Source organism: Lepisma saccharinum, chromosome 2 (assembly GCF_977018435.1).
Source record: "Lepisma saccharinum chromosome 2, izLepSacc3.1, whole genome shotgun sequence".
In the NCBI taxonomy this organism is placed as follows: Eukaryota; Metazoa; Arthropoda; class Insecta; order Zygentoma; family Lepismatidae; genus Lepisma; species Lepisma saccharinum.
Window position 1 is genome coordinate 166,465,817 of NC_139230.1, and position 25,851 is coordinate 166,491,667.

A 25,851-nucleotide genomic window follows, 5' to 3' on the forward strand; every position below is an offset into this window, starting at 1 on the left:
TAATTTTGCATCTTTACTTCAGAAATGTTCTATACTTTTTTCTGTATTAAAAACCTACTGTTACACTGTTTTATTCCTAGTTCAAAAGTATGGATACAAAACATTGCATGGATGCACGTAGCCGCCATTTTGTTTTTTAGCGATTTGGAACAAGCAGCTTAAAATTTCAGATTAGAAAACATAATATTTGGATTCAGCATAGTACCCAAAAGCATAATGTTTGACACCAAGATCACTATTTTGTTTCTGCTCCTTCAAAAGTTAATAGGAACTCATTTCGTATGGCCGCCATTTTGTTTTTTAGAGATTTGGAGCACATAGCTTAAAAATTCAGATTAGAAAACATAATATTTGGATTCAGCATACCAAAATACATAATGTTTGACAACAAGATCACTATTTTCTTTCTGCTCCCTCAAAAGTTATTAGGACCTCATTTCGTATTGCCGCCATTTTGTCTTTTTAGCGATTTGGAGCACATAGCTTAAAATTTCAGATTAGAAAACATAATATTTGGATTCAGCATAGTACCCAAAAACATAATGTTTGACACCAAGATCACTATTTTCTTTCTGCTCCTTCAAAAGTTATTAGGACCTCATTTCGTATTGCCGGCATTTTGTTTTTTAACGATTTGGAGCAAATAGCTTCAAATTTCAGATTACAAAACATAATATTTGGATTCAGCATACCCAAAAACATAATGTTTGACACCAAGATTACTATTTTCTTTCTGTTTCTTCAAAAGTTATTTAAAGCTCATCTCGTATGGCCGCCATTTTGTTTTTTAGCGATTTGAAGCATATAACACCAAAATCGAGAGTGGCAAACAAAATATTCGTAATCAGCACATCAAATACATTCAGAAAATGTTGTTTGCCGGCTTTTCCTCAAAAATGCTTCCTACAGTCAGAATTTTCGAAAATTGTCCCAGTCTATCACTTTAAAAGCGAAATTTCAGGCCAAAGTTCTGATTTCATAATCCCAAATTAATCATGGTACATATACAATTTCTACATGATTCAACTTGGTAAGAGTAGCCATGGTAGCTCAGTCATTAGGACATCTGACTACCATGTGATAGACCTGGGTTTGATCCCCAGCGGGGGAGAACCAGCACTTCTTCAACCTGTTCAAGTGGCACTGGCGCAGGGTGGCCCGGGTGGGTCCAGCCCAGTTTTCTCCAAGCAGGTTTTTTCAGAAAAACACACCTTGAAAAAACCCAACAAAAAACCCACTCAAAAAGTGTTTTTTTAGAAAATATTGTAAATTATTGCTTTAAATTAGGGATGTGACGAAGCTGAAAATTTACCGATGCCGATGTACTCACCGATAATTTTTGGAACCGATGCCGATATTTAACCGATTCCGATACATAAGATTATTAAACAGAAATGGGATATTATTTTCTGCATGACAAAAATAAATTTGGTATGTACATTTCTATTGCATATCATATGTATATACATATACCACGTGAGGCACCTAAAAGTACCACCTGAAATAGAGAAGAAACCAGAAACAGTAGCGATGTGAGGTTTGCGGGAAACAATAATATCAAATGGGGCTCGTAAATCGGAGGTATGGGGTGGGTCGAAAAATATCCACAAATGGGGCATCTGGAGCAAAGTCATATTTTTTTTAATGGAACGATATACAATAACATGCATAATATAAAAGAGCACACGCAGAGAAACACAACGCCGTTCGTCTCATGAATCTACTACACATAGGAACGAAGATATGGCCATGTGAAAATATGTAAACAAACTAACAAGTGGCCCACTTGACCGTCAGTACCACGGCATGTACAAGTATGAGATGTCGGAAGCCATTGGACAAGATGAAGACAGAACGTGTTAGAGGAAGAAAAAATACAGTAGACATCATCAGCACCATGTATTTGACAGTGTTACAGCATAATGAAAATGAACATGACAGTATGTCGAAGAAACACTGCGTAAGAACCTGTCAAAGTGTGTGTTCAAAGTGGTGGCCGTCAGCTGCGATACAGGCAACGAGGCGCCCACACAAAGATCGTTGCACAGAATGTAGCATCTCGTAGGGAATGTCCCTACAGGCTGCAGTAATGTGGTGTTGCATATCCTGTGGAGTTGTTGGCACATCCCGGTAGCAATATCCTTCAGCTTTCCCCACAGGAAAAAGTCTAACGGTGTCAAATCTGGGGAACGAGCCGGCCATTTGACAGGCCCTCCACGTCCAATCCAACGATTTGGAAATGTATTTTATCCACACATGCTGTAGCGAGTCTTGCACTGTGAGCTGGGCACCCATCATGTTGGTACCACATTTCCCTCCTTGTCTGAAGTGATATGTCCTCCAATAGTACAGGCAGTTCATGTTGTAAAAACTGTATGTATCGGTCAGCATTCAGTGTCCCTTGTATAAAAAAAGGACCAATGAGATGTTCACCCACTATACCACACCACAGTTCACACTCCATGGGCGCTGGCGTTCCACTTGGCGAAGTCAATGTGGATTTGTCACCGACCAATAGTGCATGTTCCTTAGTTTGACATTACCATGATTGGTAAAAGTTGCCTCGTCAGTGAAGAGGATACGTGACAAATCGGGTGTGTCGTGTCATAACATCCATGTGCAAAACCGAACACGGTCCACAAAATCATTCCCGTGAAGTTCCTGATGGAGGGAGATATGATATGGGTGGAACTTGTGTGTGTGCAGAATGCACAATACACTTTGCTGACTCATCCCAGCATCCCTGGCAATTTTACGGGAGCTAAGGTGCGGATTCACAGCAACAGCGGCGAGAACATTTGTTGCACCTGCCTCACCTGTAGTTGGCTTGTTCCGCACAAATGCTCGTGGTGTTACACTTCCGGTGTCTCTTAATTTAATAAATAACTTACCAAACAGACGTCGAGATGGCTGTCGTCTGTCCGGATATCTCTCTGATTACACACGGTAGGCTTCTGAGGCATTCTTTCGGCATTCCCCATAAATCAGGATCATGTCTGCTTTTTCTATGTTTGTGAACACCATAATCTTCGCTCTTACCACTACGACTGCTTGCTATGAACTAACACGATCTCGTGGACCTGCTATCAAAACTTGCTCTGCGTAAAGGCAGTTCTGTCAGGCACCTGAGAAGTCTTACATGCCGTGGTACTGGCGGTCAAGTGGGCCACTTGTTAGTTTGTTTACATATTTTCACATGGCCATATCTTCGTTCCTATGTGCCCGTAGATACATGAGACCAAAGGCGTTGTGTTTCTCTGCATGTGCTCTTTTATATTATGCATGTTATTGTATATCGTTCCATTTAAAAAAATATGACTTTGCTCCAGATGCCCCATTTGATATTATTGTTTCCCGCAAACCTCACATCGCTACTGTTTCTGGTTTCTTCGCTATTTCAGGTGGTACTTTTTGGTGCCTCACACAGTATATTCTCAAGAGATGCAAATGTACATTTGCATCTACAAAAGGTTATGTGAACCTAGAGATTTAACATTAGTACACAAGCAGTTCTTTGAAATGCAAAATGGATTCCTGTTCTGCCAGATTCAACTTCAGAAATATGAGATTTGGAAGCACTTCGGGAAGCAACCTACTTCTTATTGAATATCTGTTCATCAACACTGAAGACTCAATCACTGAATACTGATGCAGCAGGTATGCTCAAGTATTTTCTCAGCACTTGCTTCAGGTTTGAATACTCATTTTTGAATTTCCAATACAACAGTCGATCCTGGTTCAGGAATGTACTGTTTTATTTCCAATTTATAGTTAGGTTGATCCTCTGAATGAGAGTTTGCAATAATTCTATTACAAAAACTCTACAATAATGATGAATGATAACCTAATTTTCAATAAATCTTACAAAATTAGAATATAAAACTTGTTAGAAGGTAAAACTCTAGTATAATCTGTACCGGTTTAAATATCAGATTTTTGCCGATTCCGATATGTCAATTTCTGCCGATTTTGATACATCTGTAATCGGCTTCAGGACATCTCTACTTTAAATAATTGTAAGGTTCTAGACTTGTCAACATTTTGAATAAGCTTGTAAAATAAAAGCTTATAATACTCAAAATAATTAATGTGGAACAAGTCACAGTGGGTTTTTTCAGGGTATTTTTCTCAAATCATGCTAGAAATGGACTTTTAACAGAAATAATATGAACTTACATCCAAGAAACAAAAAAATCAAAAAGTCTGAAATATTTAGATAAAACATTGAACGAACAAAGATTATAATTTTGAAATGTAGTAGCACTTTAGATATCAGTCACTTCCGTATGTGCACAGGCCACATAGTTTCACCTGTGACGATCAACATTTACAATAATTTTTTTCCATGAATAAAACATTACAAAGAAGAATTGAGTAAATGTTATTGAAATGTCGTGAATGTAGAATAAAGTTAATTGTGGTATAATTAAATCAAACACTTTTCAAATGATTCATTTCATTTCTCAAAATTTAGTATGTGTGCAAATATTCTGTTATCTTTCCAATGCCTTCCACTGAGACAATGACCCCTCTATCCCTCCAGTTCAGTGCATTGATTGAACATAATGGGTTGCTTACCCATAACCCTTAGAGGTTATTCGTTAAGAAAAATTGGACAAACGACGAATCACACTCCACAGTTCAATACATAGTAAACAAATTTAGAGAGGAAGGTTCAACACAGAATGTGCCGAGAAAATCAAAAGAGAGACGGTTGAATAAACATGATGAACACTTTATTTTAAAAAGAGTGCGATAAAACCCCCCACTAAGTGATCCTCAGTTACGACCGTTAGTAGAAAATGTTGCTGATAAGATGATGTCCAATCAAAATGTCTGACGTGCCTTGTGGAAGCATGGATATCATGGCAGAATACCACGAAAGAGGCCGTATGTAAATAAGGTGAATCGCAGGAATAGACTTTCATTCGCGAAAGAGCACATCCACAAGAACCAGGAATTTTGGGATAGTGTCATATGGTCAGACGAGTCCAAGATTAATATATACGGGTCACATGGGATAAATAGGGTCTGCAGAAAATCAAATAAAGACAATTATCACAGCAACACAGTTCCAAAAGTTAAACACGGTGGTGGGTCATTAATGATTTGGGGCTGTATGTCGTCCAAAGGTGTTGGTACCATCCAGTTTATTGATGGTATCATGGATGCGTATGGCTTTTTGGACATATTGAAGAACAATGTAAAGCAGAGTGTCCAAAAAATGGACATGCCGCCTATCTACAGATTCCAACAAGAGAATGACAGTAAGCATAAGGCGCGAATTAACATGAATTGGCTAATATGGAATGTGCCCAAACTACTACAAACACCAGATCAAAGTCCAGACTTAAATCCCATTGAGCATTTATGGGCAATTTTGAAGAGGCGAGTCCATAAAGCATGCATCAAGTCCAAACAAAAGTTGAAAACTGTTGTGCAAGCCGAGTGGAATAAAATAAGCTCTGAAACATGTCGGAAACTGGTTAATTCTATGAAGAACAGGTGTCAAGCAGTAATTAAAGCCAAGGGATACGCATCAAAGTATTAGAACTGTCAGTCAATTTGCTCTGAATATACTTTTTTCTTTTATATTATTAAGTGTACGAATAGAAAAGTTGTACACAAAATGGCATGTTTCTCTTTCAGTTTCTTTCATTTATAATTTTCATTGGTTATACAGAATTTGGGTAAGATTTTATGTTCCTAATGATATTAGTTATTGAATTGTAAAGAAACAATTTCAAAAGAGTGTATTTCCTTTCAGATATTAAAGCATTTTCTTTGAAAATCCGTGTGTACGAATAAGAATGTTACATACTGTATGTAAGGGGTTAATGTTGCCACAACTTTTTTGCGACATTAGCTTGCTGCCTGTGTAATTTACAAATATAACAATGCACATTTAAAATATGGTTATTTCACATGGTAAGCTATTAGCAATCATGCCAAGATATTTTTGTATATACTACATATGTGTAACAGGAAAAACTCATGCTTACAACGTCAGTCTCTTTACATATTATAGAAACTTTTCCTGCTACACCAGAATAGACAATTGTTAGTCTGGAGATTTACATGAATTAACAAATCTCTAACTGCACCTGGTAATGAGTTCCTCTTTGCAGCACTTAGCTCCTGATTATATAGTCTGGAATAAAAATATTTATCATGGGAGTTTCACTTGTATTAAACATATTTCATTTTCTGATCTTCCTTATAACTTCAATATTCACACATCTTTCGAAGGATAATAAAACACATTTTTTCACTAATTACAATTGAAGTTATCCTTATTTGTGTTACTAAAAGTTATGTTTGTTTTGCATTTGAGTCGCACTGCCATCTAGTGTATGCTGTAGGATACACATACAAATTCAGATTAAACAAAACACTCCGATCTGATGCTTGTGGCGCTAATGGTGGTGACCATCCAAACTAAAATGTATTCAGTGGAATGTTTTTTTTTGTAACGTTGTGGCAACGTTATCACAACGTTGTTCCCCTACATACAACATTGTGGCAACGTTAGTGTGTTGACTGGGTTGCTTATGCATGCGATTTTTGTTGGATGTTGCAGTCTGAAGACATCCAACGAAAATCAATTCCATAAGAGTGCCATGCATGCAATTTCTGTCGCATGTTGTAGTGAGATACTTTTTCGGGTAGTCGACAAAAATCGTATGTATCAATGAAGCCTACTGCTCCCATCCCCCCATTCTGTTGACTGTTCTGTCCCCTTACTACTCCCATACGGACAAGAAAAAATGATAATTCAATGCATTTTCCACGTAATATTTAGAGGCTTAACACATTTTGCTGCTCCAGAAATTTTCTCTCTCTCCTCCTGCCATCACTGGTTTCTGGCACCATGGTTGTGTTGTGCATAAAAGGGGCCTAAAGTTGAGGCTCTTGTTTTAGTAGTGTTTTATTTAAATATACTAATAATTTGGCCTCCAATAAAAAAATGGTAAGCTAAACAGTCATAAATATGAATGTATTATTTTGGGCAAGAAAACGCACGTTCTAATTGTTGTTTTTGGTTTGGTTTATTTTACTTCACCTATCTGCCACATTTGGTTATAGCGAGGATGAGGAAGATATAATGAATTGATGAAGGGACCTCACAAAGAACAATTCAGGTCATGATTCAAACCCGTGACGAGTGCACATTCTTGTACCTATGTGTTGTACTCTGCAGTGAATAATGAAATAATTTGGAATGTAAAATGTATCCCAGAACTAAAAAAGCCAAATGAATATTGTTGAAGAAACTACAAAAAAGTGTGTTTTGTTACCTGTTCATCCCCTCTAATATATTTAATTTTTGCCACCTTCCACCACTTTTTCTAGCTGTATAGATTTAAACGCGATAACTAGCTAATGAGCTTATGGAAGTCATGAGGGAATATCATAAACAGAGAACTCTGGACTACTGATTTCACAGTGTCCTGCAGATGCACTGGGAAGAAATTATTTGTATTTTATTTTTCCTTTCTTTAGTGTTGCTTTTCCATCACTTTACCTAAATTCTGCCACATGACGATGAACGTTGATTAAATAAAATGGATGAAGAGTGGTTACAAAGGAAGACTCATGCACACACCAGGGCTCGAACCCGGATCCTTCAATAATGAGATCGTGAGATGAAGAAATTAGGGAAATCAAGCAATGCAAATTTTTTGGAAAAACATTAATCATATACAAATATGATGTTTCAAAAATCCAATTGAAATTTATGTAGCACTGAGTAAATACGCAGTTTGCTTTACCGATACCCAAGTATCCGAACAGTTGGAGCTTTCCACTCATCTTTGTTGTCGGCCGACCTCCGTGGGGGAGTGCAAGTGGCCCTGGATGGGTACCAGGTGGACGACATAGTGGTTTGGATCCCACTTTAAACTGTGGGTCCAGTCCCGTTTAGCTTTTATGTACATAAAGGGGATTTAAACACCAAATCAACCAACCGCGGGTTAGTGGTTATCACTGCACCGTATGACACCAGGAGTAACGGGTTCGAACCCCGACCTCGGCACGGGTGTTTTTTGTGTTTGTCTCTTCATTAATTGTATTGTACCATCTTCGTGATTAACCAAATGTGACAGCGACGCTAAGTAGCATAAATCAAATCATTGATTGATTGTTTCATTTGGTTTGTTTTACTTCACTTTTCCTACACTTTTGGCTAATTGTTAAGATGGTACAATAAAATTGATGAAGGGACAAACACAAATAACACCCATGTCCAGTTGGGGTTCGAACCCGGTATCTCTGGCTTAAAAGTGAAATCAACACGTTTTGGATCTTCGAAAGTGGGTGGGATTAACACGTGTTTCTTTTCAGTAGTCCTTCCTCATTTTGCAATCCTTTCCTTTCTTTGACGTTCTATCTTTAGGAATACTTGTCCCTAAAGGGGGAGGGGGATTATGACCCACACCTACCTCCCTTGGGCACACCACTGATTGCTACCTCAAGTGTCGACATCACCGCAAGTCACTGGTATTAGAATAGTATTGCAATGTGCAATCCTGGGAACTGATCACAGATTTATTAACTGTTACACCATCCAGGAAGAGTAGAATGAAATAATTGATCAAATATTTTATAACATAGTATTTTAGATAATTTAATCATTCGTCCTGCACTTTTGTTGTGCGGTAATGCTTTGGGCTATGGCTATGGAATGTGCAGGATTGAGTTTCCTTGGGGGAAATGTAACAGCTTTTCTCCTGAGATTTCGGCCTGTGTATGAGACTGGTGAACACTCACCATCATGATTAAACTGGGGAGCTACAAATGAGTAGTGTAACCTGGTCATGAAAACCTACAACGACCACTGGGTTTTTTTCGTGCTGACCACACATCACCCCGTAATTGGTAGTATGATCTCCCACCTCGGAGAAGGAAGAGGTGGGAGTGTGGCTGGCAGTCAGTAGGTAGGCCTGGGCTCTCAATGGTCTATTGCGGCATGAGTTATTTATGTGTTTAGTTTAATCATTTCAAGGTGATTGTCAATTCTTAACTATGTTAACAGAAAATATTAAATAGTTTTTGATTCAGTGAACTAAAACAATACAAATTGAATGTTAAAATATATTACTATCAGGGAAAAATATATTTAATTTTTAAAATATATATATTTATAAACATAACATGACTAAACCCAATAAAACCCAGTTTTGCAAAGGTTTAATCGGGTTTTATCTGAAAAAACCCACCCAGGTTGGGTTTTCTCGAAAAAAACATGGGCAAAATGCCAACCCTGCACCGGCACCCACCCAGCATCAAATAAAGTGGGTACCTGGAGGAAACTCTGGGGGGTAAAACAGACATGAATAGAAATAGAAATATGAAAATAATGCCTGTGCACCAGGGTTTGCATTTTGCCTGGGTTTTTTGGGTATTTTCAGAAAAAACCTGGGTTTTATTGGAGTTTTTCAGGTTATGTTTATTAATATATATATATATATTAAAAACTAAATACGAGGGTCATTTAGATTGAAGTGCCAACATATCTGGGAAATGAAAACAAAAAGTGTCACTCACATGAAGATGGTTACATTCCCTCGATGTAGTCCCCTAATTCCCAGTGAACATGCTTCCAGATATGAGAAAAAAGGTTTGATACCATTGAGAGACCCCGTTTGTGAGAGGTTGTCGAGAGAGCACCCTATGGCATGAACAATGCTGGGAATATCACGGAAACGTTGTCCCCAAAGTGGTTCTTTGGTTGGCATGTGGTACACTGAAGCACACAAAATGTTCAGTTCATTAGCCAGTTCACTACACGTCCATCGCCGATCATGTTCGAGCAATGTGCACAGTGCTTCCACATGATGTTGGGCCATAGCCATTCAAAGACGACCACCACCATGTTCTTTCTCTGCTGACTGGTGCCTCGCCTCGAATGCCGCAGTACATATCGCAACCGTCCGATAAGGCATAGCACTGTCACCACACACCTCATGTAATCCTATGTGGATCAGACGTGCATTTCGACCATGTGCGACCTGAAACTTGATGAACACATGCTGTTCTGCATGGGTAAACAATGTTTAGGGTGCTATGTCACACACACACCTCACTTTAACACCGTCCACTGACCACACACACAGTAATATGGGAGCACAAACACGTCGATGATAGCTACATTGCCCAGCCAAACAACACACCGTTCACAGCAGTGTTGCCACTTCAATCTAAATGACCCACGTATATGTTTTCCTAATTAGTAATATATTGGAACAATCAATTTGTATAGTTCTAGTTCACTCAATCAAACACTATTTAATATTTTCTGTTAATATAGTTAAGAATTGACAATCAAGGTCTCACGCCTTGAAATGATTACACTAAAAACATAGATTATAGACCATTGAGGGCCCTGGCCTAAAGACAGCCGGCCGCACTCCTATCTGATCCTACTCTGAGGTGGGAGATCATCCAACCAGTTACGAGCTGACGCGTGGTCAGCACGACAAACCCCCAGTTTTCATTTCAGGTTTTCATGACCGGGTTTCACTACTCATTCATAGATCATAGAAGACACAGGTTCGAATCTTGGAGTGGGTGATCTAAGGTCGGAATTTTTATGGTCTTGTCCCTGCATAAATGAGCTCTTGGACTCACCCAGTCTCAAATCAATGAGTCCTGGGGGAGTAAAGGCAGCCGGAGTTTGGTTGAGATCACATCACCTCCAAAATGGCCGAGATCAAGAATATGTTGGACCATACCCCCATAACTCGTGAATGTACCTTCATGGCGCAGTGCTATATGCAAGGGGAACTTTACGTTTAATTACTATACAACATACGGTAGCTGCACACACCCTTTTAAATCTGCTTCATACAGTTTGTTACAGTTATGTTTTCCCATTATTTTTGTGGATGTTTCAAGTTTCAAGTCTCTGTGTATTATCCATGCCAAAATTATAAGGCTGACATATTTAATTGTCTTGGCTGATTTCATCCAAATGGAAATCATTCATCATTCACCATTCTGAAACATGTTCAATTTCACTCAGATGTAATACCATTGCAGTCTATCAAGTTTTCTACCTGCAGAAACATGTTATCATAGTCACTAAATATGAGGGGATATCAAAAAATAATTGAGTAAATTTTTTACAGCCCAACGGAAAAGTATTCACAAAAACTGAAATATGCATTTGGAAGTACATGTATTTCGACATCTTTCCACGAGTTGGCAGGTGTGTGTACCTCACGCATGCCGAGAGGCAGTTGTTTCAAAATGGCAGCTACGCTTGAAACGTTCGACACAGTTGAGCTGCGGAGTGTGATTCGGTTTCTGTAGTCAAAAGGACAGAAACTACCTGAAATCTATCATGAGTTGTGCAGTGTATGGTGATACGTTACAAATGTCTGTAACTGGTGTGCAAAGGACAATGCAGGGCATGTAAATTTCTTTCGTTCTGGACGGCTTCGCACATCCCCAACACAGAGCAATGTCGACGCTGTGGAGGCATTAATTCAGGAGGACCGGCAGTCAATAATCCAAACTACACTGGATGCAGTGAGTATTTCATATTGCAGTGCATACGCCATCAACCATGAAGAACTTGGGTAATGAAAAGTGTCAGCGAGATGGGTCCCCAGACAGCTCAAACCACAGCATATGAAGGACTGTATGGGATACAGTCTTGAGCATTTCCTCTGTTACCATAGGGCTGGAAACGCATTCCTCAAGCGCTGTTACTGGGGACGAATCGTGGGTTTCTCATTACACCCCTGAACGAAAGCGACAGAGTATGGTATTGAAAGACACAAACTCACCCCCACCAAAATAATTCAGGACAACCCCATGTGAGTAAAAGTGTTGCTTTCTGGGACATCGCCAGGGTGTCATTCTTGCTGAGTTTGGGATAAAAGGAGCAACTGTAAATGCTGCTGCATATTGTGCCACACTGGACTGATCGTCTACGAGCTGCTCTGTGCCATAAACGTCCTACAAAATCTCTGGAGGCGGTAATTAATCTCCATGACAATACTCATCCCCATGTGGCTGCATCAGTAATGCAAAAAGTTAATTCTTGGCATTGTATTCCTTCAAAATGTTTATTTCAGTTCTTGGGTAAAAATTTACTATCCTTCGGACACTTCTAATTTTTTCGTTTCGTCAATTTTTGACATTCGTACTTACGTATCTGCTTCGCAGAACATTCCTGAAGGTGTATTTGATGAAATTTGAACTATGTTTCCTACCCTAACAGAACTAACCTAACCACGTGCCAATGGTTCGCAATTATTTCCAATTTCTAGATCCTGATACTAACACGACACCAAATTTTAACTATGTTTCCTAACCTAACAGAACTAACCTATCCATGCACCAATGGTTCGTGGGGCTAGCTATTCTCCGTCGGAGAATTAATTTTCAACGAACAACATGAATTTCAGCTATGAAACATTCCCACATCACACAAAACACCTTCCCGATGTTCAACAATGCTACAGGAACTTATTACGGTAAGTAGTTTCTTCTGTAAAAATAAATAAATGTGTCCGAAGGATAGTAAACAAGTACCCAGTTTTTGTGTACATTTTCGTTTAGCTGTAAAATAAATTACTTAATTACTTTTTGATATCCCCTCGCAGATGACTTGTCAGGATGGCACAATCAGAACTTGTGCCTTCATATCCTATTTATGTCTGTTAACACATATCTCAGTGCCTTAGTGATTACATACTGGAGAATGAGCTTTCCCTTCGGTAGAATCTTACACATGATTCATGATCCCAAATGCTCCAAACACCTGATCACATCACATTTGATCTCGTGCATAAACAAAACAAAACAAAAACTGCTTACCGAGAGGCACAAATCTTTGTGAATCATAATTTCTCCAGTAAATAATACTTCATGAAGTATTAAGCTCGTTGGTTATCCCAACCTTTAAACTTACTTCCACAGATGCCTCCATTGCTCAAGTTCCTTTTGAATTAAATATTTACTATCGCACAAACACATCTCACTTCTTCGTTTCGTCATTTTTAATATTCCTATTTACCTATCTGCTTCGCAGAACATTTTTTAAGGTGTACTTACATTTTTCTCATGAAAGTAATTTCAATTTTTGACATTACGAGTACTTCTTACGGTAATTACGAGTACTTCTTACGGTAACGGTTCCGATTGTTTCATGATTTCTCCTAGCACATAGAATTCTGGAAATCATTGTCACATGAAATTTTAACCTTCCTTAAAGTAACGAGCACTGTTTGGACTCGAAAAAGTTATTTATGTTGAAAAAAATGGTACTATTATCGTATGAGGGAAACACCTACGAATCATATATTTCGGACTTCTTTACATTGCTAACGTGTTGCGGAACATTTCTTAAGGGGAAATAATGCATTTCTAACTAAAATAATGTCTATTTCTTCTATTTACGAGTACTTACTGTTACTTGTTGTTTCGAATCTGTAACACATTATGGCCGTGATAGCGTACTGGTTTAGGGGGCGTTGTCAGAGTGTTTTGTCGATTTATGCAGTGTTGCAACCTCGTTCACAGGAAAATATCTACTTTCGTGCCTGGATTTGAAATTATGCTAATACGTCGCATTTACGTGTAGAACTTGTAAAATAACCTTGCGATTTACCACGTTCATTGTCCATACACAGCAATTCGGAACCATCTTTCTTTCGCAATTCGTTAATGCTCTTCCTTTATGCACAACAATCTTGCAACCTTGAATATTGACGTCAGACGAGGAATGCATACGTGGTTAGGTTAGGCCTGTTAGGTTAGGTTCCGTTAGCATAAATACAAAGAAAAATTAATATTTTCACTAAGAGACGCGTTACCTTGTAATGCGTAACATGAAAAAGCTCTCTCCTGTGACGTCAGAACACAATGTTGATACAGTGGTGTGTGATAAGTGACACCCAATCGGGTCGGAACCATCTTTCTTTCGCAATTTGTTAATGCTCTTCCTTTACGCACAACAATCTTGCAACATTGAATATTGACGTCAGACGAGGAATGCCTACGTGGTTAGGTTAGGTTCCATTAGCATAAATACAAAGAAAAATTATTATTTTCGCTAAGAGACGCGTTACCTTGTATTGCCTAACATGAAAAAGCTCTCTCCTGTGACGTCAGAACACAATGTTGCTACAGTGTTGTGCGATAAGTGCCACCCATTCGGGGAAAATGGCTTGTTCCGTGGAGCTGCTGTTCTTATGGTAGGGTTATGTTACGTTAAGAAAACATAGTTTATTTCGTTTTTTATTGATTACCATACTTGACTGCCAATTATTACATGCAGATTCGTGATTAGGAGGTCTCAATTAGTGAGTAGGTGAAATTTCATAGCAATTGGAGAGTGGTCCGGTACTGTAAACGCGTTCCAAAAAAAAATTAAAAAACGTGGTTCTAGTGAAAACACGGCGAGGCTGAAACACTGGCTACGGGGTTGAATCATCTTAACACACGGAACATTGCACTCTCATGCAGAAAGCAAATGGCGGGAGCAGAAACAGCGTGTCGGACAGAGATTTTCGCAGAAAACAACACGCATTCACATTAAAATGGATCAAATCTATATTCGGGAAATTCCACAACGCTAAAGAAAACGATTTCCGTAAGTACTTTCTCCTGTAAATTTGAAGGAATCCGTTTCCCTCATACGATAATGTTACCAAAAAAAGAACTTGAAAATTACCTTACTCCATCGACAAGCGACAGTAAATATCGTAGAAGCGTGGGAATGAATGTAGAAGTAAATCGGAACCTAAATAGAATGCATTTAGGGAATGCTAAGGGAACCAAACATAACTTGCCTAACAACGAAAGCATATATTGAATAAAACCTTCAGTAATCGCTAAAACTCCACAGCATGTGCTAACAGACGTACATCGAAATCGAAACACGTAAAAATTGCATTCGTAGCATGATGAAATCGCAATAAAACAAAAGGAACTGGGGCCCAAGTAAATCATATCACAAATCGTACCACATAAAATCATTAATTACTTGGTCATAACGCATATCCGCGAGCTAAAAACAATGACACACAATCACATGAAGCACAATCCTCATAAACCACGCAACATTATCCACTTTATCGCGGGTGTACTGTTGGTCACCAGCACAACAGTACATGTCATTACGGTTTACATTATCAGACACAATATTACAACAACCGCTTAAATATTTTTACATTTTGATGTTCACCAGAAGCTTTTATCTGTAAATAGATATTGCATGACAGTTGTCACTACATAAAAATACAATAAATCTAATTACAAACCTAAGTTTGTTGCATCAACATGAACATGCACATGCACGTCGTACAAAGCACGTGATTATAACGGGCGTCCTCACTTATCGCACAAGCCTCAAACAACATTCCCGCACTTCGACTTCTGACGTCACGGTAATTGCTTAATTGTTGAGCAAAATCATTTCGTTTTTAGGTTTACTTCTCCTAACATAAATAATACTTGTTTTTTAGCAAAGCCCCGAAAAACTGCAGTCTATTTATGGTAAGAGACCTAAAGCTAAGAACGTGATCACGATTCATCTAAGTGACGTCAGAAGGCGGAGTTGTTTGAGGCTTGTGCGATATATAATATGTCAGCGTGAACGAGAATGTTTACTTCAGTGTTGCCAGATACATTCGCACAGACTCCTCCGAATCGTCTGTCGTCATTTGGAAAAAATTGGTTGCTGCTCCTAAACAAAACCATGGTGCTTCCAACCACCTTTTAGAAGCACAGGTTGGAATGATGTATTATTCACTCTTCCCTACATAGAAATGATGTTGCATAGAAGCGGTGAGACTGAGAGTGAGTGAAGTTATTATGGTGTATTAAATACAGACTCTTCAGCCAAAATGAATCCTAAAAACATGCGAAATGTCTACTAGTAGGGATACAAGTGATCCATTGAGGCCAGTAATGGTTAATTTCGTATAACAAACACTCCAATGCTTATGAATGATATTTAACACGTGTAACAATCCTAAATACTAGAATTGCACGTTAGAAAACCAAAAGCCATGAAGAGAGTAGATGACTTTCAACAGAAACTTGCTCATATGGTATACGATGCACAAGATGAAAGCCAGTTGGGACCAATGGCTTTAAATACGTATACAATGGAGTGCACTGTTCCGTCAGGTTTGGAAAGTGTAGCAGCAGAGGAATGCAGTCACACACTGAACGTGGATAGAGGATGTATATTGACAGATAGAGGCAGAATTTACGTCCAGGTTGATAAACAATTGCTTCCAAAAGTAAGCAACTATATTTTCTTTTTTTTATGTATATACGAACGTACAGTACATGTACATATTTGACAGCCCAATTCACGGACATTGTCAGTTTGTGATACATTTCTGTTCAAATATTTTGAAGCGTAGGCTTAATATAAATGTAGCCATAAAGCTCATCACATCAAAAACAAAACCATTCTTGAGAAATATACATACATACCTGGAAAATATACGGGTAATTATGCGATATCGCCCGAACACCTCTCACTCGTTTATTTAGTTTAGCATTGATACTTACGTATTCTGGTACTACTTTACTATACCGGAGACACCTATCAATGATTTATTTCACAATTTTTTACGTTGCTAATGTGCTATTCTGCATTGCGGAACATTTCTTTAGGTGAAATAATGAATTTCTAACGAAAATAATGTATATTTCTTACATTAACGAGTACTTACTGTTGTTCCTTATTTCCAACAAACCATCCACGGCTAGCCCCGAAAACCATTGACGTTAGCCCAAAAATTCACGATAGCCCCACGAACCATCACGGGGACGAGGTATGCGTACTAGGTTAGGTTAGGCCTGTTAGGTTAGGTTCCATTAGCACTCATTTCGTTCAATTTAGCATATATGGACAATACGAGAGCATATTGTGCTCTCGATCAGAAAGCAAATGGCGGCAGCAGCAATAGTGCATCGGAAATAGATTTTCGTAGAAAACCACATGCATTCGCATTAAAATGGATCAAAACTACATTCCCGAACATCAACAACGCTACAGTAAATGATTTGCGTAAGTACTTTCTCCTGTAAATTTGAAGAAATCCGTCTCTGGTATAGTAAAGTGTTACCAATTAACAAAATTGGTGACTTTCTCTATATTGTAAATTCGCTCCGATTCTTTAAGGTGAAGTTATATCTTTTTCCATAAAATAGTGTCAACTTTTCATGTTAAGAGTCATTATTTATCTTCCGCTTGGGTAACGGACAATATGGCATGCACTCGTCATGGATCATCGCTCGTCGTGATTGTTTTGTTGATTTGGAGTGGGTATGCAGTGTTTCAACCTTCTTCACCAAAAAATACCTACTTTCGTGTTCATTGTCATCACAAACCATTGACGGATATCCCCAAAAAAACATTCACAATAGCCCCACAAACCATTGACAGATAGCCCCAAAAATTATTCACGATAGCCCCACGAACCATTGATGGATAGCCCCAAAAACAATTCACGATAGCCCCAAAAACCATTCACAATAGCCCCACGGACCATTTCCGGCAAGGTTAGGTTAGGTATGCATAGTTAAAAATAAAAAAAATCTCGTAAAAAAAGGCACGTTTGGAAACACTGGCAAGACCGTGTGACTTTCGACGCTTGAGCCATCTGCAGGTACATAATGGAAACAACGGCATAATGTTGTTACTTTACAGAAAATGCAAGTTCCTTACATAAAAAGTGATTATTTGTTGTTCTGCAGCATTCTATAGTGAAGTTTTCAATTTCCGCGAATGAAAATACCTCGAAGAACTTCGACAATGCTACAGAAACTGATTTCAGTAAGTAGTTTCTCCTGTAAATTTGAAGAAACTCGTTCGGGCGATTTCATATATTTACCAATATACGTATATTTTCTGGGCATGAGTTTACAATACCGGACCACTCTCCAATTTCTATAAAATTCGCCTACTTACTAATTTCAGTGTCCTGATGACGTATCTGTAGTTCATATTTGGCGGTCACTTTTTAAATTTGTACATTTACGTGTAGAACTTTTAAAATAACGTTGCGAGTTACCACGTTCATTGTCCATATACAGAAATTCGGGACCATCTTTCTTTCGCCATTCGTTAATGGTCTTCCTTTATGCACACAATCTTGCTACCTTGAATATTGACGTCAGACGAGGAATGCCTTCGAGGTTAGGTTAGGTTCCATTAGCATCAATACAAAGAAAAATTAATATTTTGGCTAAGAGAACTATACCTTGTCTTGCCTCACATGAAAAAGCTCTCTCCCGTGACATCAGAACACTATGTTGCTAAAGTGTTGTGTGATAAGTGACACCCATGCGGGGAAAATACCAACTGGTCATGCGTACCTAATGAATCAAACCTTTTGCAATGAAATTTCGTAGATTTTTAATTGTCATACCTTGTAATTTCAATTTCTGGTAAGTCAAGTATTAAAACCTTATGTTACTATATTTTCTGAGCCTTTATTTAACCCAAATTTAAAAAATAAAGAGAAAAGACTTCATTATTCTAAGTATGGGATGTAGTTTAACCTTACTTTGCAACGTCAGAAATTAGGTGACATACGTTACCTCATATTGACCAAAACGAGTTGAATCTAAAATTTGAGATTTTTACTGTGAGTTAGGTTCATGAAGGGCTTCCTATGTGCCAAATTTCAGAATTTTTAAAGGGGATCCATCTGAGATATTTAACCCCGAAAACTGTCAAAATTCAATGAACGGCCATGTTTGAGTCCATGCTGTAAAAAAGGCGGTGCATTTCTAAGCACTGATATTTTATTTACAGACACCCTGCAGGTAGGTCTACACATGAAAAAAAAATCAAGCCTTAGACTAAACCCTTTCATTAAAAAAATCGGGCTTAAAAATGCAATTTTTAACTATTGTCACGCCAGTTTCCACCATAATTTTCGTACTTACGATGCAGTTTCAAGCAAAACATACCTGAATATCATAGGAAGTATACTTCATTATCAACAAAATTAATTTTGTTTCAGGTGTCTAGCTTTAATGGTTCTTGAGATATTAAGGTTTCTGTATACTGCTACATGACCAAAAAAAAGCCATGTGCCATGTTGAAAAAATGGCTGCCCCAAGAGAACTAAAGAAAATAAATTTTTTTGAACGTTAGTTTTTGTATCTAGAAACATGTACAATCCTATGTACTAAAAATGAAATTTTTCTAAAATGGTCATGCAACCATTTTTTAAAAAATTGGTTGATTTGACATGGAATGACCCTATGGTAGGGTTACGCTACGTTAAGAGAACATAGTTTATTTCTTTTTTTCTCAATTTCCATACTTGACTGCCAATTATTACATGCAGATTCATGATTAGGAGTTCACAATTATTGAGTAGGCGAAATTTCATAGAAATTGGAGAGTGGTCCGTTATTGTAAACTCGTTCCATTTTCTGCTATCTGGTTTCAGGAGCGAAAATAATATTTCTGAATACACTGGTGCACTTTCACAATTTTTTAAAAGAAAATTTCATTTTATGAATAAAAAACTGAAATTGTATTAATCTTAACATTTTTAATGTAATAGAAGTACAATAAGCTATCCAATAATTCGCTGTAACACATCTCCATAAACTATACGCAATGGAATATTCATGTTATACTAGAATTGGAAATTGTCTAAAATAACCTGAGTTTTTTACCTGCAGTGTTTTCTGGTGAGGCTTTTTTTTTTTTTTTTACATTTTCTTAATGTGATTCAATTCAGTGAAAATGCATTAGTTAACAACATTTTTCGGCCCAAGTTCTTTTTGTTTTATTGCGATTTTGTCACGGTACGATTGAAATTTTCACATGGTTCGATTTCTATTTACTTATATTAATACATACTGCGGAGTTTTAGCTATTACTCAAGATTTTGTTCAATATATGCTTTCATGGCTAGGTTAGGCAGGTCAGGTCTTAGCATTAACATAAAGTCCTTAAATGCATTCTACTAAGTTTCCAATTTACTTCTACATTCATTCCCACTAGTCTACGATACTTACTGTCACTTGTCAATGGAGAAATCCTTGTCTGTAGGAGTGTGCATGCTTTTGTAAGGTAATTTTTAAGTTTTTTTTTTTTCGAATCCAAACGTTCAAGTTTCGTGTGACAATGATTTACAAAATTCTACAATAATTTGTCGTTCTGCTAGGAGAATTTGAGAAAAAATCATAAAACAACCTGAACCATTACAGTGTTTTTTTTTTGTTTTTTTTTTGCAACTTTATATATAAAGCATAATCTTCTTAAACAATGTGAAATTTTCCCCTCTCTTTTTGCTGTACATCTTATCAGTAGCAGCACTTCCTATAGCAAAGGTCAAATCATGAGAAAGACATGATTATCGTTGGGAGTGTCCCATCATTTGTTTCATTGTTAACTCTTATCCTCTTGATTATGTGTGCAGAGTACCCCTTTAGAGCCTCGGCCTTTGAAGCAAGTAAGAATATTTTAGTTGTTTGATATTACTGTTATGTTAGTTACATTTTACTTATCTGGACCCCACCTAATGTGATGAGTGCAAAATAGTCTAATTGCTGATGCACCCATAATTTCAATCAATCTTGAGGAGCGAATTTACAATACTAGAAGTATCTCCAATTTGTTTGAAATTCGGCATACTCACTAATTTTGGCTTCCTAATCACGAATCTGCAGTTGAAATTTTTCAGTCACGTCTAGAAATTGCAAAATAAGACTAAATAAGTGGGTCCGTCAATGGAGTAAATACCCTTGATTTATGAAGAAAACAACTATTTTTGCAATGATTAGCGTTTCAAAACTATGTTTAGGATGACCCTTAATTTGTACAGTGTAAAACTTTAGTAAGGCCTCACTGAGACCGCACCTTTTACAAACAAAACAGACAAAAACTGATATTGAATTGGAAACACTGCATCCTCAATGCTGAAACTCTATGCAAGATAAGGAAGAGCTGCACAGGTGTCAGTCGTGAACACCACACAGAAGAGAATGTTAACCATGAGTCATCAAGGAATTGGCACAGCGTTTCTTTCTGTGGTCATTCGTCCTCGGAAGAAATATTTGTTGTCCATTTTGAGCTTTCAAGAAATCAGGTTCTGAGCTGGCGATTTATTTCCTTCATGAACGAAAATAGGTTGTTCATTTTTTTCGTTTCTTTTCTCTCTTTTGTCATTAGCTCTAAAACAAATATAAAAAGAAAACGAGCAAAGAAGGTCGTTTCTTTCTGCACGTGACAGGCATATGTTGTAACTTTGCTATTTTTACGACCATATTATATCCCTCTTGTTTACTTTCAACAATAAGGACGAATGTTGGAGTGACCAGAATAAATGAACGAACACAATAAGCTCTTAAATATTACCCACGCTTCGAAAAAAAGATTCCGGCCCCAGTGTCAGAGTGGTTATCACATCACGCTACGACGCCAGGCGTCCCGCATTCGAATCCTGGCCTGGGCATGGATTTGTGAGTGTCCATTCATCAATTTCATCATATCGTCACTCATCCCCATATTTGATTGAGTTTGTGTTTGAAGTCCACTTTATGCACAGTAAGGCTAATCGCGACTGGACCTACAGTTTAAAGTGGGATCCGAACCACTATGTGCCTGCAGCGGGTATCGAACCCGGGAACCCTTGATCACAAGGCGACGATGCTACCACTGCGCCATCGGGGAGGCCTCCCCCATATTTGCAACTTAGCCAAAAGTGGCACAAGAAGCGAAGTAAAATAAAGCAAATCAATCAATCAATCAATCGAACATAGGGTCTCCGGTTTCATAGAGCAGTATGCAAAGCACTCGGTCATGAAGACCCTCAAAATTGAAATAATAAGTGGAACAAAAAACCTGATATTAGAGTATTTTAAGAGTTTAGGCAGATTAACAATTCACGTCAACCGACAACAATTTCACCTGTATTGTGTGATATATGGTTCTGCCATAATATCATTGAACGTGCTCTTGCGATAATAGTTACACATTTCCGTCTTGCAACGCACAACCTCGACTCGGCACGATATGTGCATTTCCTTGCCCCTTTTTCGTATTCTTTTCTATTTAGGATATATTACGTTGCCTTTATGCATCTTGGTTAGTCCGTGGCGATGAGAATGGTTGACCAATTGATAACATGGATGTGATGGGGCAAACATGCCTTAATCATGGTTCGAACTTAAGACCTCTGTCTTCAAAGCATGTTACAATCTGCCACGTGTGTCTTTTCATCTCCAGTCACCATTAATTTCAAGAGGTAGAAAACGACGTTACTCAAACAAATTGTATAAATAATTTCCATGACCATAAACATTTCTTGCACTTGTTGAGAGAAATCCATACCCTCGTAATGTTATAAGTCAACGTCGACCTAGTTGATGTCCCAGGAACCCTTCTTTGCCCGAAAATCACACTGTGTCCACAGGATTTACGACTGAACGCTTACTAAAGTAATAGAAATGTGCATTCCCATTTCCATTAATCGTTCACTCTTCGTATATTTTGAGGTCAGCTAATTCGAACATACGACCCTAAGACAGCTACACACTGCAAAAAAACTGCAGTGTCAACAAAGTAATTACTGTATATTTATATATTTTATTTTTGGTAATGGAATATTTTTCCCTTCAGCTTCTTATATATGTTTGATTTGGTTTATTTTACTTCGCTTTTCTGCCACATTTGGCTAAACGCGACGATGAGGATGAGCGATGAAATGATGAAATTGATGAAGGGACAGTCACAATGAACACCGAATGAACACAGTGTCAAGGCGGTGTTTAAGCAAGCTGTTTTAAGCACTCTACCACGGAGGCCGGAATCCTTTTTAGTTAGGAGAAATCGTTCCTTGACAGCGAACTAAGAACAGTTAATATGCGTCACGTCAGAGTCTTAACCATTTTTTTGCCTACATAAAACTTCCACACAGTTAAGATCGTTTACACTAAGGGCAACAGGGTTAAAGTCTATGCTTTAAGGAATGATTAAGCACACTATGATGACGAAAAATAATAATTCACATGACTATATTGATGCATTAAATCGGCGAAACATTAATTTTCGTTCAGGAAGAAATATTGAAAAATGCAGGAACACAATGACCAATTTATTTATTTATTTTACTTCACTTTTCTTCCACTTTTGAGTAATCACATAGATAAGAATGAAAGGTGTGTTAAGACGAAATTTGTGAAAGGCAATCACAAACGTAGGACACAGCCCAAACTTCACAGACCATTATACTGGCCTTGTGTCTAGACGCCAGATCCTCGTTAGTCTGCAAAATATACTCCATTGTCACAATGACGTAAGCATTCGTAGAATAAATTTGTATATCATTCTCCCCCCCCTTCCCCCCAAGAAACGTGAGCTAAACTAGTGCGCATTCTGTGATATGTTCATTACTTCTCAGGAAACACTCGTGGCCTTCAGCTAGTTTATCCTGAAAAAACTGCGGGTTAGGATGTTAACAGATATTTCAGGGAAAATATCCAAAGAATACTGTCTCAAACGCAGTATGCAAAACATTTCTATTTTCTCATTTCTACTACAACTCTGGCGAAAAAAAAGGCGGCTGAAGCGTGGTGCTGATTGTATCACCTCCAAAATGGCCGAGCTCGAGAATATGCGGTGCCCTACTACCACATCCCTTAAATGTGCCTTCATGGCACGTTGCTATACGCACGAGGAACTTTACCTAACCTTTACTACTACTAACTACTCATGCCAGGAATTTTGGTATTTTTTATACTTTTTTATTTGCCCATTGCTAACCTGGTTCATTCCCAGCCATAACAGCAATTAGTCGATGCAATAAACATACGCCAAACTTAAAAAGAAACAGGTATTGGCGTGCGCGCGCGCGCACGCACACACACACACACACACACACACACACCGAGAGAGAGAGAGAGAGAGAGATGGGGGGTAGGAACACAAATATCTTCCACAAACTGCCCAGATCATGTCTGACAAGACTCCAACAGAAACCTTTCCGGAAACAAGCTTACGTGCGCATAAGGTAGTGATGGCCTTGTCTGCAACTGCCTTCCCCCACTTTCTTATCCAATACAGGAGTAATGAAGTGTTTCCAACTACCTTGCAATCTAACTAAGAGGAGGGAGATATTTTTTTAAAGTTCGCCAGTGTACTATGTTTGCCTAACCGTATGCAAGATGCCAATTTCTCAAATGCAAATCAACGCTCCATGCAAGGGGTAGCGAACTTCACTTGTTCACATCATCAAACATGGCTACCATAACACTGTATCGACAATCGTAGCGTTAATATGTTCACGTAATTTTGCAATTTCTGGAAGTGACTGCTAATTTTTAACTGCAGTTTCTTGATTACGAGGCCAAAACTAGTGAGTATGCATAATTTCAAAGCAATCGGAGAGGTATTGTAAATTTATACCAATCTTGATTAACCTATGAAGGTAGAAAAGAGGCATAAGAGTATCTCCAGTAGAATTGCATATCTTGTAATTTAACTTAATAATTTCAACTTTGTATGTATGTTCCATCATAGGTACCGTCGACCCTCCGTACCCCTGTGATAAGGTGATGATTTTTGTGTCAGTTATGAAGATTATGTTGTATACGAACGATTTGTGTTGTTTTTAGCTTTAGGAGATGTATTATAGTGGAGTAATGAGCGTTTTTTTGGTGGTACTTTTATGACGTCATGTCCATCATTGCCATCTTTGTGTTCTGATTTGGTTCTCGCTTATCGCACAACACTACGGCAATTTCTCATTCAGACTTTAGACGAGGAATGCCTACGAGGTTAGGTTAGGTTAGGCAACATTAGCATTCCGACAGCAGACGATGAATGCCTTCGAGGTTAGGTTAGGTAACATTAGCATAAATATAAGGCATTTAGCCAAAAATTAAAAAGCATTCTCACATGATGTCAGGAGAGAAGGTTGCTCAAGTGTTGTGTGATAAGTGAGACCCGTTATCTGCAGGGCACGCACTCATGGTGAGTAGACTGTGATTCGTCTGCCACTTCACACATTTCGCCCATGCAACAACGGATCGGCAAATGTATGATTTCCAGGTGCATATATCATTTATCTTGAATAATTAGGTCAAGATGATAGTTAATTACGCTTTATCATTGTACATGTTTCGATGATTTCTTGTTATGCCAGGAGTGTTAGTTTGGTGCTATGTGGGAATTTTTTTATGGGAAAAAGGAGTGAAAGTTGTCTGGAATAGGAGTTTCTTTTGCTTCCTTGTGCCATACTTTGTGATCAAATATCTCCAATATTTTTTGGTTTCCTAACGCTGGAACCACTTTTATATTACGTAAAACGTTGAAATCTGTCGATTAAAAAAAATGAACATAATTCTCGAGGGGGTACAGTGGGTCGACACCCCCCCCCCCCCCCATCATGTATACAAGTTGCCACTTAACATGTTTTGAGTAGATTATGATTGTTAGGTTTTATTACCACACACAGGCATTATTTATTCCTCTCCTTCACATATATGGGGTTTCCTTGCAAAGAAAAGTAGGTAAGACAGTAGTGAATATGGTCGGTGCAAAATAACCCATATCAATTTTCTTAAATTCGTAAATAAACTGCTCGCCATTAAAAATGCAACACCCAGAAGGAGTAATCGGAATCGGACGAAATGTGCACAGTGTGTAGAGGAGAGGTGCAGAAGAAAATGATTAGGTGTTCAAGGCCGTCATGCATCATGTGCACCTGCCATGCTATCTGGTAAGTGGTACCTGTAGCAGGTCAGATAGGTGCAGAAGAGCAGTGAAAGTGCATGGTCGTGAGTGTAGTGTGTTAAAATCGGTCAGCAATGCCACGTCGTCGAATACGGCAGTGATTTCAGCAGGTTTCC

The 25,851-nt window shown here is 38.2% G+C and overlaps 2 protein-coding genes across 3 annotated transcripts in view; one reads left to right on the forward strand and one right to left on the reverse strand.

Annotated features, from left to right (window-relative positions):
* LOC145980541 (uncharacterized) overlaps nucleotides 1–15,316 on the reverse strand; it is a 134,473-nt gene extending 119,157 nt beyond the window's left edge. For both annotated transcript variants that reach the window (XM_083113570.1, XM_083113562.1), the window contains exon 1: nucleotides 15,276–15,316. The gene's annotated coding sequence lies outside the window, so the exon portion shown is untranslated. The remainder of the gene's footprint in view (nucleotides 1–15,275) is intronic.
* Nucleotides 15,317–15,932: 616 nt separating this feature from the next.
* LOC145984172 (tRNA (guanine(6)-N(2))-methyltransferase THUMP3-like) overlaps nucleotides 15,933–25,851 on the forward strand; it is a 57,952-nt gene continuing 48,033 nt past the window's right edge. Inside the window, exon 1 of the mRNA XM_083117663.1 lies at nucleotides 15,933–16,262. Coding sequence (XP_082973789.1) covers nucleotides 16,026–16,262 — 237 coding nt within the window. The 5' untranslated portion in view covers nucleotides 15,933–16,025. The remainder of the gene's footprint in view (nucleotides 16,263–25,851) is intronic.